The 23,424-nt window shown below is 47.5% G+C and overlaps 1 protein-coding gene across 1 annotated transcript; it reads left to right on the plus strand.

Moving 5' to 3' along the window:
• The first annotated feature begins 3,087 nt into the window (after nt 1–3,087).
• On the plus strand, nt 3,088–22,538 carry CCDC63 (coiled-coil domain containing 63). The gene is made up of 10 exons (XM_036449362.2): nt 3,088–3,248; nt 6,590–6,779; nt 8,465–8,584; nt 9,089–9,270; nt 10,073–10,254; nt 10,950–11,173; nt 16,592–16,666; nt 18,444–18,636; nt 19,843–20,040; nt 22,352–22,538. The coding sequence occupies exons 1-10, from the start codon at nt 3,190–3,192 to the stop codon at nt 22,450–22,452; spliced, it is 1,524 nt and encodes a 507-aa protein (XP_036305255.1). The 5' UTR covers nt 3,088–3,189; the 3' UTR covers nt 22,453–22,538.
• Nucleotides 22,539–23,424: the final 886 nt, after the last annotated feature.

Genomic DNA, 23,424 nt, shown 5'->3' on the forward strand with positions numbered 1-23,424 from the left:
TGATCCAGACTTTTCTCTCACTAGTAAAGGCAGGTTGTTAAAATGAAGAGACAGAGGAGGAGCAGGCCTCCCCTGCCTCAGCTAATTAAATATTAGACAGTAAAGATGCTGCTACCTAGGAGCAGACTTCATTCATTCATTCAGTATTTGCTGAGGGTTTATCATGTGCTCAACACCAGAGACTCTGTAGTGGACAGACTGAGGCCCCCTTGCCCGATTCTCCCTGACCTGGACCTTTGGATTTCTCAGCACCTTCTATCACACACACTGCTCCCCAGAAGTGGGCAGTGTTGAGGTTCTTCCCAGGAATTGCAAACTCAAATTCCTGCTGAAATGTGGAATTGGGCTGGGGTGGGGGTGGGAAGGAGGAGTTAGGCAGTAGGGAGGAGTGGAGCCTGCAGCCCAGTGCATGACCCGCATTCTCATTTTAAAACACTGTCTACTAAGCAGAACTGAAGGCAGTTTGCATGTGCCCTGCAGGCCTTGAGTTTGAGACCACCGAATGAGAGGGTGGTGTGGCCGGGGCCAGGCTAGGCCCGGGCCTCTCTGAGGGCCTCTCGGTGAGAATGGGGATAAGTTTGTTTGCAGGTGTGGGCCCAGCCCAGAGGGCACAGGAAAGGCCTGTGTGGGCATCTGGGAACTGGAGAGAAGCCAGTGTCCGTGGGGAGCCTGGTTCTGTGTGTGTGTGTGTGTGTGTTATCTCCAGCTTCTGGGGGAGAAACACAAAACATACCATTTCAAGGGCAAGATGAACTGATACTGGAAAGATGCTGATTCACAAACAAGCTACATTCATCAAATACTTGCTACGTGCTAGCCACTGAGCTAAGAGCGTTATATACATCATTTTCTGCTGAGGGTGGATGTGGGTATTCCCATTCTACAAATGAGGAGATTGAGGCTCAGAGGGGTAACATCTCATTTTCAGTGAATGCCAGGTTGACTTGAGTCATGCTTTTAGAAAGGTGCATTGCAGGTCCACTTAGGAACAGAAGCACCCACGAATCTATAAAAGCTTCTGGATGATATGAGATCGGAGCTGTGTGACATTCCAGAGTTGAAAGAGATCCCAAAGTGAGTGTCTTTTGCTCAGACCTTATCAGTCAGGTGAATCCTGCTGCAGCCTCCACTCCCACCTTGAAGGATCTCGCAGAAATAAAGCAGCTATGGAACCATTGTCTTTATCCTACCTCCCTGCCTGTGGCAATTTCCAAAATTAGATACTTTTCTCCACCTATTATTTACTAAAGTTCAGTTAGTCCTCAAACCCTCTAGAAACCCTTTAGAACATCTCAGGGAAAAGACAGAGACTCCAATATTATTAGCCTCTATTGTCCCATCACTCAGCTGCTTGAAAATCATCCCCAAGGCAGTGGGTTATGTAAGAAAGGAATGCTCTAGGCTGCAATGAACAAAATAGTTGATAAGAATGCCTTAAACACTAGTGATACTTACTAGTTAACAGGAAGCCTAGAGGTAGGCAGTTCTAAGAATGGGACAGTGGCAAATGGTCAATCGGACCTAAATTTTCTCCCATCTTTCCATTTTGGTCTCCTTGTTGTGACAGTGATATTTCTCCTCATGGTCACAGGATGGTTGTTGCTGCAGCACCAACCATCATGCCTTCACAATAATTTCCTAAAGCAATGGAGAGAAGAACATGGACAAGCTTTTTCTGTTCCAAAGGAATAGAAATAGATTTCTCCTTTTGTCTAATTGGCCACATCTGGGTCACATGTCCATTCTTAGACCAATCCCTGACAAACAGGAGATGGTGCAGAGGGATCATCCCTATAGGGACAAAAAATGACCAGGAGCGGAAGGTGGTGTGTATCTAGGAGACAGAGAAATTCTGGACACTCCCCAAACCTTTCTAGACCATGGGCTTTCACCTTAAGAAACATTCCATCTCATACCAGCCACCATTTATTGAGCACTTACCATGTGCCAGGCTCAGTGCCCAACACCTTGAACAACCTATGAGGAGGCTTCTAGAATTTCTATTTTCCGGATGAGGAAACAGTCCTGTTGAACTGAAATAACTTGTCTAAGGTTAATAAGTGCTGAGCTCTGATGATTGACACAACCACCGCTTTACACTGCAGGGGACCCCTCAGTGGGTGGCAGAGCTAGTAGTTTCTATCTTAGGAATCTAGCCCCTGAGATCTGGGAGTTGGGGGGATCTCACAGCCCTGGAGGACTAGTAGGGTTAACACTGCCGTCCTCTCCTCTGAATACTTACAAAACAGGGGGTCTCCCACAGCTGAATCTGGGCGCATCTTGCTCAAACCCCACCAGAGGACTCACTGCCCTGATGCCATTTGCCCCTCCTCTTTGGGAACACAGGGGGCAGGAGGGTAAACAGCATGCTGGAACCATCTGCCCAGCTCCTAATAATAAATCGTGAGAGGAACAGGTTTCAGGCAAACATTGCTTTAAAAAAAAAAAAAGAAAAGAAAGAAGAAGCAGCCTCTTTTCACACCCGGGCAGCCATCTGCCGTGCCCTCCTCATGTGCCAAGCTGTGGGAGGAGGGGGGAGGGGGAGAAGGTGCCTCTGGGTTCTGCACCACCAACAGGGGTGGCTCACAGGTTCTCTCCCTCTTGCCTCTGTGGACAGGGCACTGCAGAGAGAGGAAGGAGCATTCGCTTGCTGAGCAGAGGGAAAGCACAATTGCTTCAAGATGCCGATGGTGGGTAATGATAGCTCTCGCGTAGACAGCTCGCTGTGGGTTAGGTGCTGTGCCGTCCAGGGTACACATCTCACCTCCTTGAATCCTGACAACAAATTTACGGGAGCCCCTTTGTGGATGAGAGACTAGATGTGCAGTGACTCACCCCAGGCCATCCAGCAAGGCTGCCTCTCCAGTATGCAATAATGGGCCTGGGCTAGGTGCTAGCTTCCTCTCCACTCTGGCACCCCGCGGGTGGGGATGTTTCCTATGTAACAGATAAGCAGTTGACATCACTTAAGGATGACCTTTCACCTCCAGCCTTGCCTCAGGGGCCCCGGTCCTCTGCCCTTGAGCTGAAATGTGTGCAACATCTCTGGTTACCTAACTTGTTGCCCTCTCTTTCATCCAATCAAAGAAGAGGAGAAAAGACTCCGAAGCTCCCCAGGAACATTTGGAGAAGGGAAAAGAGCAGCTAGCTGAGGTCGAGCTTCGGAAGCTGAGGCAGCAGTTCCGGAAGATGGTGGCAAGTCGGAAGTCCTTTAACTTCAGCTCCCAGAAGAAGATCTTGAATCAGCAGTGAGTGATGGTTGGGTTTTGTACTAAGCGAACGTGGAGAAAATTTTGGCTTTGGTTTTGGTTTCATGAGGCTTGCCCTCTCATGGGGCCTTGGCCAGGGCCCTACTTCTGAACTCAATCTGAGGACCACTTGGGATAGCCTCAGTGGGCAGGGGGATTTATTCTCACACTCCAGTGTGCCTCAGGGACTCCAAGAGGAGCAGGCCACCCATGTCTTCAGGAAGGACCCAAATGAGAAACCATTCCTGGGTCTCGTTTCTTTCCATACATGGTGCTCTCTCTGAATCTCAGCCATGGCTGGTGGGATATGGCTGCTTCCAACTCTTTCTTTCTTTCTTTCTTTCTTTCTTTCTTTCTTTCTTTCTTTCTTTCTTTCTTTCTTTCTTTCTTTCTTTCAATATATTTTTATTGATTTCAGAGAGGAAGGGAGAGGGAGAGACAGAAGCACTAATGATGGGAGATAATCATTGATCACTGTACGCCCCCTACTGGGGATTGAGCCCACAACCTGGGCATGTGTACTGACTGGGAATTGAACCGTGACCCTCTGATTCATAGGTTGATGCTCAACCACTGAGCCACACTAGCCAGGCTGCCTCCAACTCTTGAACTACCAAAGGTCACACAGAGAGATTGTTGTGAATCCATTCCAATCCCAAATTCCCAGGAGAAAGAGAATCTGATTGGGACAGCTTGGGTCAGATGTCTATTCCTGGAACAATCAGCGGTGGCTGGAGGTGGGGCTGTGGCCTAGGACACAAGATGGCTGTGGGTATCATTCCCATGGTCCTAGCCCTGGAGGAGGGGAATGCCCGGAGAAGGAGAAGTCACCAGGCTGTCACCCAGAGCAGCGGTCGCCAACCTTTCCGACCTCTTGGACCTCCGGTTGGCAACCGCTGCCCCAGAGGATGTTTCCTGCTTGGGCATCCTTATGGGATCTGCAAGGTAGAATGACTGGCCCAGTTGGCGTGGCTCAGTGGTTGAGCATCGACCTATGAACCAGGAGGTGTTGATTTGGTTCCTAGTCAGGGCATGCAGGAGGTAGCCAATCAGTGGTTTTCTTTCATATTCTCTCTCTCTCTCTCCCTCTCTCTCTCTCTCTCTCTCTCTCTCTCTCTCTCTCTCTCTCTCTTCCTCCTCCTCCTCCTCCTCCTCCTCCTCCTCCTCCTCCTCCTCCTCCTCCTCCTCCTCCTTCTTCTTCTTCTTCTTCTTCTTCTTCTTCTTCTTCTTCTTGTTTCTTCTCTCTCTCTGCTTCCCTCTCTCTCTCTCTCTCTCTCTCTCTCCTCTCTCTCCCCCCTCCCTCTCTGAAATCAATAAAAATATATTTTAAAAAAGAGAAAATGTTTGAAATCGGGTTGCCCTAGGGTTATGATATGTATAGTTTCTTTGGGCAGTAGGAAGGCATTTCCTGAGTTACATAAGCAAACATTAAACAGGTACTTTTAGATTCCCTCCAAGAGAGTGCTCCATCCCTAATGTTTGTACAGGCGGAGCTGCCCATTATTATAAAGAAGAGCTTGCTGTTAGGTGATGCGGGGGGGGGGGGGGGGTCAGAAGAGAGGGAAAAGGGGCTCTTTAGATTTCCCATGGATTTGACTCACAGCCACATGGGATCTGCATGTCAGTTAGAAAAAGGCACCCTTTCTCGAGACAAGGTACTGCCATCTGTTGGAAACGTCAGAGGTTTATTAGAACAAAATAAAGTGTCTCCCGGAAAAGTGTAATAAATCAACAAATCAATATTTTTTTTCAAGCAGATGGTGCTCCTCTGGGCCATGCAGTCCCCAGTGTGCACATCTGTGCCTGGGCCTAAATGGGGGAAGAAGTCCCACCTGCCAGGTTTGGAAGACTTGATGCCCTAGAACTGGGTGTGCACGCTAGTAGTCCCTAGCCACATGTGACTATTTACATTTGCAATAAGCCTGGCCTGTGTGGCTCAGTGGTTGAGCATCGGCCCATAAACCAGGAGGTCATGGTTTGATTACCAGTCTGGCACATGCCCGGGTTGTAAGGGCTTGATCCCCAGTGGGGGCGTGCAGTAGGCAACCAATCAATCAGTGATTCTCTCTGAACACTGATGTTTCTCTCTCTCTCCACCTCTCCCTTCCTCTCTGAAGTCAATAAAAAAGTATTTAAAAAAAACTACAATTAATTAAATACAATGGAAAATTCAGTTCTTCCGTTGCACTAGGCACATTGCAAGTGCTCAAAGCCACACGTGCCTAGTGGATGCTATCTGACAGCGCAGCCAGAGACCATTGCCATCATTGCAAAATGTTCTCTTGCGTGGTGCCGTCTTAGGACAGTGTGGGCAAAGGACGGTCTGGCTGGCTGCCTGTTTTTGTAAATAAAACAGCCACAGCTACATTTATTTGTTCATGCATTGCCTATGGTTACTTTGTTGAGTAGCTGCAACAGAGACCGTCTGGCCTGAAAAACCTAAAATATTTATTCTTGGGCCCTTTATAGAAAAAGCTTTGCAGACGCTGTTCTAGTGTGGCACTGCCAACACTTCAGTGGGCATACGAGTCACTTGAGGATCTTGTTACAGAGCAGATTCTGATTCAGTAGGTCCTGGGCTGGGACCTGAGCCTCTGCATTTCTCCAAGCTCCCTGAGGATGTTGAGGCAGCTGGCCTGCAAGCCGCACTGGGCAGCGGGTGTGGGGTGCCCAGTGTTCACCAGAAACTTTGCCTCGGTGCCGTTTTCTGTTTTCAGTTGTTGTGCAGTCACCTGAGCCTTTTCTCTTTCTGAAGCCCCCGTTCGCCCATCTCCCCCACCCTCTGTCTACTGCAGTAGACAGAGGGTGGGGGAGATGGGCGAACGGGGGCTTCAGAAAGAGAAAGGAGGAGACGCAGGTCAGTCAATTTAACAAATGGTTAGCACCCCAAGTAGAGAAACTAGTGGAAATTAGGGTTACTGTGTTGATTCAAAATTCAAAAATTGTCTGATAGGTTTGCCTCTCAATATTAGAAATAATTAGTTGTAAAGTCTGGAAAGAAAGTCTGCAGAATCAGACAGATGCCACTGAGCTGGGGGCAAAAGGGAATGTGGGGCCCTCGCCAAGTCTGGGTAATGGGTTTTGACAGGCACAGTTCCAAATTGTTCCCTGGGGGGGGGGGGGGGAATGCCCCTAGGAAGAAGGCAGAGCAGTGGGCGGAGCAGTGAACTGGGTCGCAGGTGATCTGAGTTCCAGACCTGGACCGAAGACTTGGGCGGGTTCCTTCCGCTGCTTCAGTGGGCTGTACCTCGCCGAGTCTCCCTTTACAGCGAAGGACTCTGGAGTGTCTGATCAAGGTGAACTTGGGGTTCAGGGTTAATCATGCACTGCTTTCCTAACAGCAAGGAAATCAAGACCCTGCAAGAAGAGCAGGATGAGATCACCCTGCGCTTGAATCTCATCAAGTCCTCCAAGAACTTGGATCTGAATGAGAAAAACTATTTGGAGCTGCGCTTCCTGATGGAAACCAAAGAGGACTACGACTCCTTGATTAAATCAATGAAAATGCTCTTGGCTGAACTGGATGAGAAGGTATGGTCTTACTCTTAAAGGGCCAAACAGAATCCAGAGCAAGGGGAAAGGGTATGAGAAGTACCTATGATGCCTTAGGGCAGATATAACACCCCTCCCATCTTTACTTTCCTAAATGTCTCCACCACTATGGATCTCAGCTCTATGGATCCATTTCTCCACCATGATCTCCAGTGCCTCCCCACTGTGCTTCAAATAAATCTCCAAATTTTTACTTTACCTCTAGGGATTGGCTAGAGGTAAAGCCCAAGGAAAATCCAAAATCTGACTAATATCAGTTGCAAACACCAATCACTGATAGACATGAAGCACGAATGAGGAAGAAACCTTTCTTGTTTTAAATCACTGAGTTGGGGGGTGTTTGTTATCGCATAACCAAACATCTCCTGACTGATGCAGTTAAGAATTTGAAAATGTACTCAAAATACAGTGAGGAGACACTGGAGAACAACAGTGGAGAAATGGATTAATAGAGCTGGGAGATCAGGGGTTATATAAAGTGGTGGGTAACATCCATGGTGGGACAGCTAAGGATGCTTTTGGCTGCAGGTAACATATAATACTCAAGAGGAATGCGGACTAAAAGGATATTACTTATCAATTATTTTTTTTAATAAATTGTGTTTATATGTAGGAGACAGCTTGATTCTAGGTACAGAAAATAATAGAATATTTTACAGCCACATAACTTCCAGAGGGGCACTGGACAGTCACCAAGGATGGGGCACAATTCTTGGATGTCTGTGGTTGTCTCAGCTGTTGCAGGATGTGTGACATCTCCTGACCTACTCGCTAAGTGCCACTCGAATCCCATCATTGCAAGAGCCCCCAAACACTCCACAAGGTTACCAAAGGCCCTTTGTGGGGGAAATACCTGCTGGAAACTTTCTGTTGGGAACCATGGGTTAGGGCTCGCAAGCCATATGTGGCTCTTTGGCCCCTAGAGTGTGGCTCTTCCACAAAATGCCACATGTGGGCGTGCACGTACAGTGTGATTGAAACTTCGTGGCCCATGCGCAGAAGTCAGTTTTCGGCTCTCAAAAGAAATTTCAATCGTTGTACTGTTGATATTTGGCTCTGTTGACCAATGAATTTGCCGTCCACTGGGTTAGGATAAGGTGGAATTTATGCCCACGGGTGAATAAAATTTACAGCAAAAACTCTAAATTGCCCTGGCTGCTTTGGTTCAGTGGATAGAGTGTTGGCCTGCATACTGAAGGGTCCCAGATTTGATTCTGGTCAAGGGCACTTACCTTGATTGCAGGCTCCTCCCCATCCAGCACCCTGGTCGGGGCTCATGCAGGAGGCAACCAATCGATGTTTTGTGTTTTTTTTTTTTTTTTCGTTTCTCCCCCCCCCCCCCCCCATTGATATTTCTCTCTGTTTTCCCCCTCTCACTTCCACTCTCTCTAAAAGTCAATGGAAAAACAATCCTCAGGTCAGGATTAAAAACAAAACAAAAAAACAAACAAGCAAAAAACCCCCTCTAAATTGCCTCATTTTACCCTAAGCTGGCTAGGATTAAGTTGAATTGAGCATGTACCTGAGAAATTAAAATTCTATTTATAGGAAAAGAAAGAACATTGCAATTTTTGTTAGCACACTCAAGTTACTGAACTGTCGGATTTGTACCCATACAGATGTTAACACAGCTGGGTTTTCTTTTCTTTTTTTTATCTTTTCAGATTTCTCAGATTGAAAAAAAAATTGTAAACCAAAAACAGATCTTCACAAAAGTACAGGAGGCCCATAACCCCTGGAAACTTCGAAAACAGATCCACACATTAGAGACACGTTTGAATCTTGTACGTAAAGGGTTCTCTGCAGCTTTGCAAAGCACGGGACAGCACCCCCCCCCCCCCCCCCCACAGTGCATCTTCCAGCCCCAAATGTCAACAGTGCTGAGTGTGAGAAGCTCTGCATTAAAACGGTCCCATCTCAACTTCTTTCCTGTCATCAACTTACTGAAGAGACCAGGTCAATTGCCCTGTAGAAAGTTCTACTTTCTGGATTTGGCTGATTGCTCCTCATGGTATCATTTAGCTTATTCCCCTCTCCCCTGTAATTACTGAAAACCAGAAGTTAGGTATAAAAAATAGGTGAGGAATTTGTAATCCAAGAGAAGTAACACGTCGGAGGCCACTGAGCCTGGTGGTGGCCAACTTCAGCCTCCCTCGCAGTGCTGCAAGCCACTGTCCTTTGGGCCTGGGTGGGAGGTTGGGGGAAGACCTCCCAGTCCTCGGCTGCTTTTTGGAAGCTTATCTCACGCCCTAGGAATGAGCTGTTTTGAAGCACACCCCTCCCCACAGGTCACCACGAACTTCAACAAGATGCTGACCACCAATGCGAAGCTCCGGAAGGAGATTGAGAACCTACGGTTTGAGAAGGCAGCGTATGACAACGTCTACCAGCAGCTCCATCGGCGCCTGTTGCTGCAGAAGAAAACCATGAACGAGGCCATTGAGCAGTCTGCTCAGGCCTACGAGCAGAGGTGGGCTGAGGGAGATACCCTCGGGGGGGAGGGGATGTCTCTTAGACCCCCCGATGAGCATCTAATTTCCCACTCTGGGCACCCCCTGCCTCCGGTGCTTACGTGCTGAGGAACCTTAAATCATCATAATAACTCTAAGGGCTGACTCTGTGCCAAGCCTGATGCTAGGTGCTTTGCGTAATATGTCAACCCTCACAAAGGCCATAGAAGTTATACCCCCTTTTTATAGACCAGGAAGTGTAGGCTTACAGATGCCAAAATACCTGAGATCCAGATAAATGGCAGGGCTGGGAGTCAAAGCTCTATGCTATATTATCTCCTTCAGGTGCCCCTGCCTCTAGTCCTAGGGGTCTCTCTTAGTCTCCTGGCATTACTATCAGAGGGCCAAAAGACATATAGTTCGGCAGTGAAGAGCACATGTTTTGGAATCAGGGAGATCTGGTTCAATTCCTGGCTCCGACACTACTATATTGTTGTAGGACCTCTTTGGGTGGTAGTGAGGATTAAATAATATATATGTATTAAAGAGTGGCTGGGACATAGTAATTGACAAGTGGTGATGATGGTGGTGGTGATAATGCTGATGGTGGCGGTGATGACAGTGATGTGTGTTCTGGTGGTGATGAAAGAAGAATTGCCTGGGAGTGGTCTAACCTGGTAGCTCCTGCCATTCAGGTAAAGAGAGCTGTTCCTCCACTCTCTGATTAAAGGAAGTGATGGTCATTGGCAGAAAGTCCCTCTGGGCTGGCAGGGAGAGGGGAGGGTCCTCTGGACACTCAGGCTCTGTGCCCCCTTCACCCAGACAGGAAGCCACGGCTCGAATGGCTGCCATGAAGGATCGCCAGCAGAAGGACATCTCTCAGTACAACCTAGAAATCCGAGAGCTGGAGCGTGTCTATGCCCACGAGACCAAGCTCAAATCCTTCCTGCTTATCAAGCTGAATGACCGAACGGAGTTTGAAGAGCAGGCCAAGAAGGAAGAAGGTACACTCTCCTGAGGGCAGAGGGACCAGATGGTAAACCAGGCTGAGAAGCTGTAGCTTCAGCCCAACAACAGTGGAGAGCCATGACATGTAAATGAGGTCATGTGACCAGATGTGCCTAGAAAGATGCTTCTAATTGCCACATGGGTACCAAATCAGAGAGATAAGACTGAATCAGGAGAGTAGGAGCTATTGCAGGTATCCAGCTGGAGAGAGCAAGGTTTAGAGAACTTTCTTGGTTCTGATTTCATGAATCTGCCAAGTTCTGAGCCTGTCTCTGGCACCTGTCCCCAGGGCTTCCTTGAATTTCATTCTGCTCAGACATCTCATCCTTTGAGAGGAATTCCCTACCACCCAGCCCCCCATCTCAGCACCTCCATTCACAGGCCACAATGGCAGTTATTGGATTTATTTTTCTTTTTACTTGGATCCCTTCTTTTTGTCTGATTCCCCCACCACAGCTCCATGGGGCAAGGATTTTGTACTCACAGGGCCCCCCTCAGTGTCTGGCACATAGTAGGTGTGCAGTTAAGATATTTGTGAAGCAAGTAAGGAGTGAAGTTCCTGCCCCATCTCCTGGGAAAGCCTAGCATCTTCCTCAAGGCACAATGATAATAAGCACAGAACACATCTCTGCTGGGCACCGCACTGAGCGCCTTCCTTTCCACACTCGCATTGCTGGCTTTTCCTTTCTAGCGGCTCTCAAGCCAAAGAAGGCCAGGAGGAAGAGCAAGGGTGAGAGTATTGAGAGCTACGAGGTGGCTCACCTCCGGCTGCTGAAGCTGACTGAGAATGGGAACATGAATCAGCTCATTGAGGAATTTCTGGCTAAGGAGGAAAGGAACTTTGCCCGGTTCACGTATGTCACAGAGCTCAACAATGACATGGAGACGATGCAGAAGAAGACTGAGAAAATCCAGGTCAGAGCCACTCTTTAAAAAATTTATTTTTATTTTTATTGATTTCATAGATGAAGGGGGTCAGGGAGAGAGAGAGAGAGAGAGAGAGAGAGAGAGAGAGAGAGAGAGAGAGAGAGAGAGAAGGAGGAACATCAATAATGAGAGGGAATCATTGATCAGGTGCCTCCTGCAGCCTCACACTGGGGATCAAGCCCACAACCTGGACATGTGCCCTGACCGGGAATTGAACCGTGACCTCCTGATTCGTAAGTTGACACTCAAACACTCAATCACTGAGCCATGTCAGCTGGGCAGGGCCACTCTTCTTTCCTAGGCCTGAGACCAGCCTGCTCCCAGAGCAGCCTTCCCCGTTGGGGGCTCCTCGGAACACTCTTTGAGATGCTCTGCAACAAAAAGGGCCTCAAGGTCAAATCAATGGGGAAAGCACTGCCTTTCCCCCAATGTCCCGCCTGCCTTTCAACCTTCCTGGAATTGGTATTTGCCTTTCAATCAATACGCACACTTAATGTGGTCATGTCCCCTCACTCCAAGTGACATCTATTATCCATGGCATGTTTTATAATCCAGGGCTCAGTGAACTATAGCCATGGCCAAATATGGCCGGTGGTCTATTTTTGCATAGCCCATGAGCTAAGAATGGTTTTTATATTTTTAAAGGGGTATACAAAATAATAATATATAAGACAGACCATACGTGGCCTATAAATTTTGAGAAATCTATCTGGCTCTTTGCTCCAAAAGCTTGCTGCCCTCTGTCAATCAACAACTTCAACAGAATTGAGAGGAGATGGTCAATCCATCTTGGAGACACTCGATGTCGATGAGCATACATAGGAAATGCTCTGACAAGTCCTGTGGTGAAGAACCTGTTTGCCTTCCTTGAATCTATCATTTCCCAAACTAAATAGGCTCCCTGGGCTACTGATTCCCCAGAGCATAGCTAGACAGCCTTTGGGATGGCTACAAAGAATAGAGTCTAAACTCAGGGTGACACTCCAGGCTTTTCAAAATGCAGCTTCTACCAGCCCCTGCAGACTCCACTCCCAAGGCTCCCTCTGCAGCCGCCAGACCCAGCTGTGCCAAGCATCTCCTTCCCCGGAAGCTTTCCTTCTGCTGCTTCCTCCTGCCCATCCCCTTCTGATGAAATACTGCTCATTAGTCCCTGCCCTGCACAAATGTCATCTCTTCGGGGAATTTATTCTTCTCTCTGAGGTCTCAGCGTTCTGTTTATATGGCAAGAGGAGACACTTCCTTTTGTGATGTCACTGTTTCCTGAGTGTGGGGCTTGTTGTAAGTAGATCCTAGCTAGAAGATACAGGTGAAACTTTTAATTTACCAGCGATGAATTAATTGTAATGAGGATTAGGAAGAATATAGCTTGCAGAGCAATCTTGTGACTTGGATATTATTAGTCGTGATCAATAATGATAATAGTAAACAAACAATCATCAACATATGAAACTAAAGTTTGGTTGAATTAAAGACTATTAAGAGGTAATAGTAGGTTGATAGGTAATAATAGTATAGGTGGCATGCAAAAAATGGCGGAAATGGAGGCAGTTGTATCAGTTAGGGTTGTCCCAGGAAACAGATGGCGTGCCCTAAATGGGTAAATTGAGGTGAGTTTTTAAAAGGGGACTATTTACAAAGAAAATCAAGAAAGAAAAGTGCAGGACCAGCCAGAGGAGAGGGTTCCAGAACTGGTGAGGGGAAGAAGGGGAGAGCAGTTTCTGGAATCAGGAGAGAGGCGTGTGGAGAAAGCTGTCAGGGTGCCCTTCCTGGAGGGATGTGAGCAGAGTAGTGACCTGCCAGGGAGTGGGCAAGTAACCCCCAAGCTCACTCTCCTTCTGCCCTGTAATCTCCAGCTGGTGTCTCATTGGCTAGGCCCAACCTAAACCAGAGGGTAGGAAGGTAGATTCTGGGAGAGATGGAGAATGCTCACCTCACAGTGTATTCCCTCTGCATTCCTGATGCCCAGGAAGGCCCTGCACACATGGGAGGCACATTTAGAAACTGTTCCCAAACATAATTGACCTTGACCTTCCCATTCACCTGGAGGGTGCTCTTTCCTCCATTTGCCACACAGACTGCCTCTGGCATTGGGACAAACATGTCTGATGAAAATGGCCAAATTCTCACCCTTCCTGGGCCTCAGTCTCCTCATCTACAGAGTGACTACTTGCACTAGAGCAGTGGTTTCCAAGCTTTTATAAAAAATCTATAGATCATTTTTGTTTAAACTCAGGTTATGAGGAAACACCAGTAAGTAGAGAAAACAGATACAATGGAGCAGTCCCTGATGAAAGGGGTGGAGGTGGATGGGTGATTGGAGGAGGTGCCTGAGACCTTTTCTTTTGGTTTTCTTGTGGCATCTCTGCTCAAACTATGGCTCAGGTAAAAAAAAAAGGTCAAAACAATTAGGATTCTGCCGAAACCGGTTTGGCTCAGTGGATAGAGCATCAGCCTGCTCACTGAAAGGTCCCAGGTTCAATTCTGGTCAAGGGCACGTACCTTGGGTGCAGGCACATCCGCAGTAGGGGGTGTGCAAGAGGCAGCTGATCGACGATTCTCATCGATGTTTCTAACTCTCTATCCCTCTCTCTTCCTCTCTGTAAAAAATCAATAAAAATATATTTTAAAAAACAAACAAAAAACAATTAGGATTCTAACATCTGCCTTCACCCCTCCCTGGAGGGTTGTGGTTAGAGCTATGGGTAGAGCTGGTTCCCCAACATCCTGTATGCAGCTTTCCTTCTTTTTTGCTTGGTCTCCCCCACCCCATATTAAAAAATGTATAGCTCTGGTTTTCTGATTTCTCTTGGAAAACCAGTTTTGACAACTCCTGCCCACTTTCGCGTGGGAAGCTTAGTCCCCAGCCTCTATAATCCCCAAGCCTGCCCTCTTTCAGCCAGACCAGCTGGGTTTGAGTTTGCATTCTCCCCTGTAGGTGCTTCACCACTCCCCTCTGGTGGCCATGTGCAGTATTGCAAGGACCGTCTTTGAATACAAAGAGATCTGAAGGAACATGGAAGGATGGTCTGGGAGCTGGCAGGACCCCGAATCCTTATTTTCCAGGAAGGAGCACCTTACTAGTCCCAGTAGGGTGACAGAGACAAGCCATAGAGAGGGATTTGAGGAAACTGACATGGCCAGGAAATGGCTCCCCAACAGAATTGACCTAGATCTTCCCCATTCACCATGATGGTACTTACTCTTAGCCACACAGCTTGTCTCTGGCATTAGGACGGAATGTGTCTGATGAAGAAGGGGCAGGTCCTTACCTTCTCTGGGCTTCAGATTTTCCATCTGTAGAATGATGTTTGGACCAGAACAGTAGTTTCTGAGCTCCTTTTTGAAGTTACAAAAAGTCCCTTTGGGGGCTTAAATAGAGCTGCAAATGCTTGTTGAATAAATCCCGAAAACTCTGCTTTCCAATGGGAAGGCTTAATACATTAAAAATCTTAGAAGAGAAAGATATGCTCATTATAGAACATTTGGAAACTACCCAAGGATAGAAAGAATTTTAAAAACCACCCATTATTCCATTGCCTAAAGACAATCATTTTGAACTGTTTTCTTCTGATCTTTTTTGGTGATGCTTTAAAAACTTTAAAAGCTTTATAATGTGTAATAGTTATTATCACACATTATGCATAAAATTGTATATTATAATGGAAAAAAGTGTTCTTTGGGTTATTTGTTCATCCAACAAGTTATTTGTTGAACACCTACTATATGCCAGACACTGTTCTGGGCACTGGTAATGTGGCTGTGAGCAAGGTAACAAAAAGCTTTTTCCTCCTGGAGCTTCTTTTCTGCCAGGGAGAAACAGACAATAAACAACAAGCCCAACAAACACATACCTGATATATTAGAGAGTGAGAAATTTCGATAAAAAGATGCAGTGGAGCATGTTAAGAGAGGGATTCTGGAGTCAGGTGAGGGCATGGCCATTGAGAAGTTAAGCTTTTTTTAAAAAACAATAATTTTTTAAAATATATTTTATTGATTTTTTACAGAGAGAAAGAGAGAGGGATAGAGAGTTAGAAACATCCATGAGAATCATCGATCAGCTGCCTCTTGCACACCCCCTACTGGGGATGTGCCCGCAACCAAGGTACATGCCCTTGACCGGAATCGAACCTGGGTCCTTTCAGTCCGCAGACTGACGCTCTATCCACTGAGCCAAACCGGTTTCGGCAAGAAGTTAAGCTTAATCAGACTTGGAGGTGAGGGAATAAGCTGTGCAGATCTTTGGGGGGGATGCCTGTTCCAGGCAGAGTAATCGCCGTGCAAAGGTCCTGAGGCAGGAGAGTGCAAGCAGGCTAGGGTGCCTGGAATGGAGAGAGAGATGGGGTGGGGGCTGAAGTTCGAGAGGGGAGGGATGCTATGGGTGCCAGGCAGAGTATATTTCCAGGAGAGTTTTTTGCAGTCACGTTGAGAAACAAGAGCCGTGGGAGAGTTCTCGGCAGAAGAGGAATGCCACCTCCTCAGGTTATGCACGACATTTGGAAAAGACTAAAAAGTATAAAGAGAAACCCCACATCAAGAAGCATCCCATCACCCGGGCATCGCATGGGTTCATCTTTTGGTAGATTTCTTTCTGGGTTTCTCCTTTTCCTTTAAAGATGGGAAATATAATCTATCTGCTGGTGGGAAGATGTAATTCAAGAGAACATAAAGTTTCCCGGTGATTCTGGTTCGTGCTGGAGCTTGAGAAGCCCTGCTGTGGAGCTGCCTGTCCATTACAGGAGCCAATCGCTACACGTGGCAATTTAAGTTTAAATTAAATTAAGTTTAATGTAAAAATTAGTTCCTCAGTGGCACTAGCACATTTCACGTGCCCTCGTGTGGCTAGTGGCTGCAGTACTGGATGATGCTGACAGGGCATTTCAGCCACCACAGAAAATCCTATTGACTACCCTGTCCTAGACACTTACCCAGGAAAAAAAGAAAAGAAAAGAGAGCTCTCCACCCTCCTATTCCCGCCATTATTCTTGTTGTTGTTTCTGACGAGTGTAGTATTCTTTTTAAAATATATATGTTTTATATATTGTATTTTAGAGAGAGAGGGGGATAGAGAGAAACATTGATGAGAGAGAAACATCAATCGGCTGCCTCCTGCATAACCTCTATTGGGGATCGAGCCTGAAACCCAGGCATGTGCTCTGACCGGGAACTGAACCAGCAACCTCTTGGTTCATGGGTTGACTCAACCATTGAGCAACACTGGCCGGGCCCTCACTTTTTTAAAATTAGGGAACCTCCAGGGGCATAAGAGGGCCTCAGGGGATCGGGGATCCTTGGATTGGATCATTTAAATCCTCACAAACTCCTCGAGGCACAGGCTCATGTCCAGGTGCGGCGCGGAGGGGAGCACCCACTTTTTCTCACTGTCTTTTTTTTTTTCTCGAGCAGAATGACATCATCCACTTGCAATCCGAGCAGAAAACGTCTGATGATTGTGACCTCTCAGTCGTGACACAGCTGGAGGTAAGACCTGGATGGGAAGGAAGGGACACAGAAATTTCCATTGTCTGTCTGTCTGTCTGTCTGTCAGGCAGTCTGTCAGTTGGTTCTCAGGAGGACTAAGAAACCTGCCCTGTGGCTCTCTACTGGCCTGAGTCACATCTTGGCATATCTGACCCTTTGTCACAGGCAGCCTCTGCTACAGGTATTGCTGCAGAATTTTGTCCCTAGGGCCACTCTGTCCATTTAAAGACTCCCCCACCTCAGGGAGCCTAGCCCAGGCCCTTGCAATTATAAATTGATCCCAGGTTGGCAAATTGCAGGCAGATCTCTGCCTCAGTCTTTTCTCTCTCCCTTGTCCTGGCTGTAGCCTGTTCTCAATCAATAATAGTTATTACAAACATATCTTGAGCAAGTACTACATACCAGGTATTAGGCTGAGTGCTTTGCTTGCACTCTCATTTAATTCTCACAGCAGCCCTATGAGGTAGGTGATCCATTTTACAGATGAGGAAACTGAGGTTTAGAGAGGCAAAGTCAATTGACCAACATCACGGAGCTGGACTACTATATTAGCTTTGCATTGTATTTAGCTGCCAATAACAGAGACCCAAAATAACTGGGGCCGAATCAAGATGGAAGTTTATTTACTTTGCTAAGAAATAAGACTGAAGTCATGAAGACATGAGGGACCCAGCTCCTCTTTTTTGTAGTGTGTGGCTTACACTCCCAAGGATGCCTTTTGTTGTGAGGTTGAATATATATATATATATATATATATATATATATATATATATATATATATATATATATATATCTCCTTGCTGGTTGAGTCAGCCAGCTTGAAAGTTCTCTCCCGGAAGTCTCAGCCAATGACTTCTGTGTTTACACCTCACTGGCCATTCCTATTGCCGAGGAGAGTTGGAAATACAATTTTTAGCTGGGCACATGGCCACCCTAAATACAACCAAGGTTTTGTTACCCAGGAATAAAGGGAGAGTGGATACTAAACATCTGCCTGAGATGTGAATTCAGAGAGTTGACTTTAAAGCCCCATTTTAATCCAATGGTTTCTGACCCAGGAACTGTGTTCCGAAGTCATTTCCCTTCTCTGTGGCTAATTTCTGTTCTTGGCATAAGCACCTGGTAGACAGCTATGGCGATGCCATTCTCTAGTGGGCCACTGGGGGGAAGCAGAGCACATGATGCCCATTGTGCTGCTGCCGTTCAGAGAGGCCTTCCCCAGTGTGAGGAATTAGACTTCCAGGCAGGACCCAAGTCCAAGGACATCCTTCCCACGCTGGGCACAGACTTGCAGTCCCATGTCCTCAGCTTCGGGTCACCCAACGTCCAGGTGCTTTCTTGAGGTTGGGGTTGTTAGTGCTGCTCTGCATCTCTCTCTCTAAAAATCAGTGGTAAAATGCTCTTGGGTGGGGATTATTAAAAAACAAACTGACTAACTACCCAGTACACATGTAGATATGCATATGTTATGTATACAATACATACATTATGTACTAGCATACAATAAAACGTACATTAAATAATACTTATCCTATTACCTACAATGCATACTAGTATTAATATTTTCCTCTTCCTTTCCTGTTCTATTTCATTTTTAAATGCTGACTGAAACTCATTAATTGATCTTGCACCCCCTTCGAGGTTTGAAAACCTGCAGTTTGGAGACCCTGGCCCCAGAGGGTCCTGAACCCTCAACCCCACTGAAAGTCTTTAGGGTGGGCTGACCCCATGGGGGTAGCCTGGCTGACCTGGGGTGGGACTCGGGGTCTGCCACCAGGAGAAACTGAAGAAGACCAGAAAGGAGGCGGATATGTATGAGGACAGCTACCACGAGATCCAAAAGACTTTGGAGAAACTCAAGAGCTCAGTGGAGAGTCTTTTTAAGAAAATAAATTGTGATTCCACCAAGATCCTGGTGCAGTTAGGGGAGACGGGGAAAGTCACCGACACCAACCTTCCACAGTACTTTGGTGAGTCAAGCTGGGGCCCGTTAACTTCTTCAGAACCATTTCCAGAGCTTTCTGTCACCAGGCATGAGGACTTGTTTTTGTTTGTTTTTTTGTGGTAGTGAGTCTGGTGGTAAAGCATGTGGGTACTAATGCTCACCTGCCTGGGTTCAAATCCTGATTGTACTCTTACAAGCTGTGTGACTTTGGGCAACTTTCTGAACCTCTCTGTGCTTTAGCTTTTTCATCAAAAGAAAGAAAGAAGTGATCTTTCTCAGGGCAGGACTGCCAGTTTGTTGACACTTGATTTTTCCTTCTGTGCATCCACATCTACCACAGTGCCTGGCATAGGAGGCATCCAATAATCATCTGTAGAATGAATGACTGACTCCGAGACTGCATGGGGCTTTGCAACACAGGGGAAAGGGCAGCCCCCCCAAGCCAGGCAGGTCTGGGGAACATTCCTGCAGGTGGCAAGGCCTGGCCTGGGTCTTAAAACTCCAGTAGGGGTTATTCAGGGAAGGTGTGGTGAGAGCATTTTAGGCAGAAGGAACAGCATGAGCGAGGCCTGAGGTCTGAGACAGAGAGAGCACTGAGGAAAAGTCAGCAGTTTAAAGCAGGGCAGCCCCAGCCTTCCAATTTTTACTGTAATCCAAAGTTTCTCACCTTCTTTTTATTATCACCTTCTAAGGAGCCTTTTAAAATATTCCTTCCCTAATTGCCCCATCCTCATAAAAATTTAATACTGTTGATACACTGTATAGCTGTTTATGTCCTGTATGTATGTGTGTGCTTTATACGTTAGAGCAGGGATGGGAAACCTTTTTTTCTGCCAAGGGCCATTTGGATATTTATAACATCATTCTCGGGCCATACAAATTATCAACTTAAACATGAGCCTGCTATATGTGGTCACACATTGAATTATCTCACCCCTGATGCTTTGGCCAGGCCAGACCAAATGATTTTGCCCAAGGGCCAGACATTCCCCACCCCTTCCTTCTAGTCAGTTTACTTTTTGCCTCTCAAGAACCAAATTTTACCTTTTTGGGTGATACTGCCCCCTTAAGAATGCACAGTGTAACCCAAGAGAAAGCCATTGTCCACATAAGAGCGCATGGCAGCCCCCACTCCCTATTCCTTCCCTTCCTCTCTAGCAGGGGGCGGGGGAGGGCACCAGCCGGAGAGTCCCCTCTTGGCGGTGATCTTGATCGCCTTGTTTGTCCCCAGCCATTATTGAAAAGAAGACCAACGACCTGCTGCTGTTAGAGTCCTACAGGCGGTACCTGGAAATGGTAGAGGCAGAGACCGAGATCCCCTTCAACAACCCTTTCTGGGGCAGCTCTGCCCTCCTCAAGATTGCGGAGCCCACCAGGGTCATCCCTCCAGTGCTCAGGGCTGACGCCTTCAGCGACAGGTTGGATGATGGTGAGTTCTCTTTCTACCCAGACCTGCCCAGGTCACGCCCGCGGTCATGAGGGTCTGCAGTGTTGAGCCTCAGTTTCCCCCTTTTTACAAGTCCATGACTTTCATCGAGTACCTTCTTGGCTGTGGCCACTTGACATGGTTCCCTTAGGGATGCTTCTCCCTGTGGCCCAATGGCCTGGCCGCAGATCCGGACGGTTAGTTATCCTGGGTATATTTTTAAATCACAACTGTTTTATGACTGTTTAAAACGAATCTTAAGCCTTTGCTGGTTTGGCTGAGTGGATAGAGTGTTTCCCTGTGGACTGAATGGTCCCAGGTGCAATTCCAGTCAAGGGCACATGCCTGGGTTTCAGGCTCAACCCCCCAGTAGGGAATGTGTAGGAAGCAGCCAACCAATGATTCTCTCTCATCATTGATGTTTTTTTTCTCTCCCTCTCTGAAATCAATAAATATACATTTCATAAAATAAAATAAAATGAATCTTAAAATATCCAAAATCTCCAAATTGGCAGGTTAGGGGCTCACAAGATCTCCTCTCACCCTCATGCTATGCTCTTGAGTCTCACTCCACCCATGACCTCCCTTGGTCCCGTCCCGTCCAGAAGCCTTCCATTGATCTTCCTTCCTTTCAGAGTTCATGACACCCCCTCCTGGCGGAGGGAGGGTGAGGAACCAGCCCTTCTCCCTGAATCTGGGGATAAAATAGCCCCACTTGGTTTGAGGAGGGCAGTGTGGCAGCATGTATGGGAAGCCTGAGAAGTGGGTGCACCCCTGAAGCCTATAATTTCACCTGTGGGAATTGGTCTTCCAGAGAAAACATATTCAGGGGTTCAAGAGGAAGGTGGTAGGATGTTCACTGCAACTCCAAACTGAAAGTGACTTGAAATGCCCACTCATCAGAGATTGGTTAAAGAAGTTACCACTCACACCACATATAATGGGATACCACGCAGCCACTAAAAAGAATGTGATGGTATATAATATATCTGTATATTCAGTGGTTCTCAACGGGGGGTGATTTGCTCCTCCAGGGACTTTTGGCAATGTCCAGAGATATTTTTGGTTGTCACAACTTGGAGGAGGGAATACTATTGGCATTAGGGGCCAGGGATGATGCTAAAATCCAACAATCGTACAATGCACAAGATAGGCCTTCATAACCCTGATATATATGGAGAGAGAGAGAAGAAAAAGGAGGAGGAGGAGGAGGAGGAAGAGGAGGAGGAGAAGGAGAAGGAGAAGGAGGAGGAGAAAGAGGAGGAGAAGAAGGAGGAGGAGGAGGAGGAGAAGGAGGAGGAGAAAGAGGAGGAGAAGAAGGAGGAGGAGGAGAAAGAGGAGGAGAAGAAGCAGGGCTGGGAGGAGGAGGGAGGGAAGTTGAGAACAAAGAGGATGTAGAGGCGACTTATGGTGGATATTTCTAGGTGGTAGTTTGCAGAGAACTTTACATTTCTGAGTTAAACAATTCTGTATTTTTAAAGTTTTTTGTTGTTTTTTACAGTGACCTGTGTCACTTTACTAATCAGAGAACAAAGTAGGTTTTGAAAATGCTGCCCCGCCTCTCTGAGCAGCATTTCAAGCATGCAGGGGTGCCAGGGACGGCTAGAAAGGCCTGCCAACACACATGGCACATGTGGGCATGCCTTCTGTTCGATTTAGCCGAGGCAACCGAAACTTAGCAGGAGTGAAAGCTGGGTCTGGTGTCAGCCGCCTTAGTCCGGCTTCCCTTGGCCCTTTGAACTCCTGAAAGAGGTGGTTTGTGGGCATAGATAGCAAGGTCAGATGTCTTCTTCTCTGTTCAAGGGAATGTTGATAGACATTGGCTACTCTTAGCTCACTCACCTCTATGGCTCACATGTGTGGATTAAAAGTGACGCCCCCCCCCCCCCCGGGCACATTAATTAGAAAAAGGTGCCCCTTTTGGCAATCTAGTAGGGGCTGGATTTCAGCTCATTCATTCACTCATTCATCATTCATTCATTCATCTCCTTCTGGCATCCTTGTGCAGTCTACCTCCTGAACAATGGCACATGGGGTGGCCCTGTCTCTTTGAGATTAAACCAAACTCACCCGGAAGAAAACAAGTTATTGTCCGGGCATCCCTGAGCAGTACATCTCTCTCTGTCTATCCTCTTCCTCCCTGAACCCTAAGAATGGTCATACTCCAACCCCAGCATTGTGGAGGAACCCAAACCAGGCTTGGACATTCTTGCCTTGGGCACCCACGAATGGGGCAGAGAGGCACTGTCCCGGGGAGGGGGGTGTGCTGGGTTCGACTTTCAAACTCTTCACCCGATTCTCCCTTCTGACACAGTGGACCAGCCCCTGGACCACAGCAGCCTTCGGCAGATGGTGATCAGCAACAACACTGCGAGGGGGTCTCATACAGCATCCCTGAAAAGGGGGATGACCTGAGGCCCAAGGAGAAGGTAGTCAGCATCTGACATGAGTGGGGCCACGTGTGTACCATAACCCGAGGGAATAAATGTTTTGTTCTGTAACCCCGCTGCCTCTTCACATTCACTACTAGGAGACGAAGGTGCTGGGAGCCACCCGGGAACAGGGTAGAGGAGCAGGAGGGGTTGAGGTCTAAAGCCCGCACAGGATCCAAGAGCTGTGTGAGGCCACCATGGCCCCGGAGAACCTGAGATTGTGGCCAGCACAGGTCCCCTCTTGTCATGTTGACTCGGTGAAGCAGGGATGAGTAAAGCATAGGGGCCAGGGGGAAGCCAAAATATTTAACTTCATGTTGCAGAATCACATGGGGGTGCAGCAGCCACTCACAAACAAGAAGTGGGAGCCACAGGACCTTTGCGCGCGCGTGTGTGTGTGTGTGTGTGTGTGTGTGTGTGTGGTGGATGAATGCAGAGCTGTATCCAGGCCGTCTTGCCCTGAAACACACGCTGCACTTGAATGTTCTGAGCTGGGGCCCCTCCCAGGCCTTCCCCGGAGCTGGCTGTGTTTCTGCAGAGCCCCGGGAAGTAGGTTCTAGGCATGAGGCATGTGGGTCATTGCAGTGAGTGGAACATGGTGGGCACCCTGGGTCCTTGCCTGCCCAGCTTTTTGTTGACTTTGAAAGGGGCCCCATTTCCCTGCAGCCCAAGCTGAGGTCATCATTCGTGCTGATGGGGCTGCCCTGGGCTCTTGCAGGGGCTCGTGGTTATTCTTGAGCTTTGAAGACTCTCCAGTTCTGGCTCTTCTGACTGCCTGGACCCGTCATTCCTTCTAGGTGGCTCCAGCTGCCACTCCCACCCCCACTTCAGCTCTTGGTTCCCATCCCATCATCGCTTGGGCTGTGTCCTAAGCTCTTAGGATTCTCTTGAAAACGTACGAGGGTCTGATGTTCACTCTTCTTCCTAAAAGGCAGCTGGGTTTTCCTCTGGGGAA

The sequence above is a fragment of the Pipistrellus kuhlii genome, unplaced genomic scaffold (assembly GCF_014108245.1).
Source record: "Pipistrellus kuhlii isolate mPipKuh1 unplaced genomic scaffold, mPipKuh1.p scaffold_m20_p_20, whole genome shotgun sequence".
In the NCBI taxonomy this organism is placed as follows: domain Eukaryota; kingdom Metazoa; phylum Chordata; class Mammalia; order Chiroptera; family Vespertilionidae; genus Pipistrellus; species Pipistrellus kuhlii.

Bases quoted from the DNA above. Each gene is read 5' to 3' on its own strand.
- CCDC63 (XM_036449362.2), top strand. From the start codon at position 3,190: ATGGTGGCAAGTCGGAAGTCCTTTAACTTCAGCTCCCAGAAGAAGATC. The intron at 16,667-18,443 runs GTAAGACCTGGA...GTCTGCCACCAG, and splicing joins CAGTCGTGACACAGCTGGAG to GAGAAACTGAAGAAGACCAG. The intron at 20,041-22,351 runs GTGAGTTCTCTT...CTTCTGACACAG, and splicing joins CAGCGACAGGTTGGATGATG to TGGACCAGCCCCTGGACCAC.